This window comes from Nicotiana attenuata, unplaced genomic scaffold (assembly GCF_001879085.1).
Source record: "Nicotiana attenuata strain UT unplaced genomic scaffold, NIATTr2, whole genome shotgun sequence".
NCBI classification, from domain to species: Eukaryota; Viridiplantae; Streptophyta; class Magnoliopsida; order Solanales; family Solanaceae; genus Nicotiana; species Nicotiana attenuata.
Genome location: NW_017688938.1, coordinates 4,536 through 5,811, shown reverse-complemented (window position 1 = coordinate 5,811; position 1,276 = coordinate 4,536). Strand labels below are relative to the sequence as shown.

At 39.4% G+C, this 1,276-nt stretch overlaps 1 protein-coding gene across 1 annotated transcript; it reads right to left on the bottom strand.

Annotated features, from left to right (window-relative positions):
* Positions 1-343: 343 nt before the first annotated feature.
* Positions 344-1,184, bottom strand: LOC109222371 (uncharacterized mitochondrial protein AtMg00810-like; the record flags this gene model as incomplete). The annotated part of the gene is made up of 3 exons (XM_019386737.1): positions 853-1,184; positions 612-690; positions 344-537 (listed from the first exon to the last, which is right to left on the bottom strand). Coding segments are annotated over exons 1-3 (605 nt in total), but the record flags the coding sequence as incomplete, so codon positions are not given.
* Positions 1,185-1,276: the final 92 nt, after the last annotated feature.

Here is a 1,276-nt window from a genome sequence, read left to right as displayed (position 1 = left end):
CAAAGTTTGTTTCATACTGTAAACATTATAGTCTTTTCGCTTGAAGTGTTTGATTGGATACGAAATTTAAGAATTATTTTATTGGACGTATAAAAGGATCTGCCAAACACGCAAGCACACAATGGCCAAGCATGGAAGAGAAAGTCTTACCTTCTTCAATTGATTAACAAGAATATATATACAAGTTAAGTAGTAAACATTAGTCCTAACAAATATGGAAAACTAGTCCTAACAAATATAGAAAAGGAAAATTCTCCTAGTCCTAAACATACATTATATTTACTATCCATATATATACCCATACACACACGCACACACACGCATTAAACCCCCCCCTCCCCACTTGCGCAAGAGAGTAACACACTGAGATTTTCCTAATGCCTTCGTAAAGATATCTGTCAATTGCTCATGTGAAGGCATAAAGCTAGTACGAATATTTCCATTGTCAATCTCGTCAGGAATAAAATGATAATCCACTTCAATGTGTTTGGTTCTTTCATGAAAGACTGGATCTTTGCTCCGTGCAATGCTGCTTGACTGGCACAATAAAGATGAACAAAGGAAGTGTAAGTCACTCCCAAACTAGACAAAATTTCCTTCAACCATTTCACCTTACAGATTGTCATTTCCATAGAATGATATTCAGCCTCTGCAGATGATCGAGAGACGGTATATTGCTTCTTAGTCTTCCTAAGATATGGGTGAGTCACCCAATAAGATAAACCAACCTGTGAGCGAGCGTCGAGTCAAGGGACAACCAGCTCAATCAGAATCACACCATCCATAGAGACGTAGATCATGTTTGCTTTTTAACAAAATACCTTGTCCTGGATTCCCTTTCAAGTAGCGAACGGCCCGTAAAGCTGCATCTCAATGCTTCTCTTTTGGTTGCTACATGAACTGAGATAAAATATGAACATTGTAAGACATTTCTGATCGAGTGAAACACAGATAATAGGTCGGTCTATCAAACGACGATAACGCTCAGGGTCATCAAGCGCCCGTCCACCCGCCAATACCACCCGATGATTTTGTTCCAACGGCACTCCCACAGGCTTAGCACCTAATAACCCAACCACTGAGATAATATCCAAGGCATATTTTCGTTGGCTCAAAAAGATGCCTTCTGAACTTTTGGAGACTTCCACTCCCAAAAAATATTTCAATCTACCCGAATCCTTCATGTGAAAGCATTTGACATGATAGGTTTTGTACTCACGGATAGCCTCGGGCTCATTGCATAGATAATCAGATCATCAACATACACAAGGACATT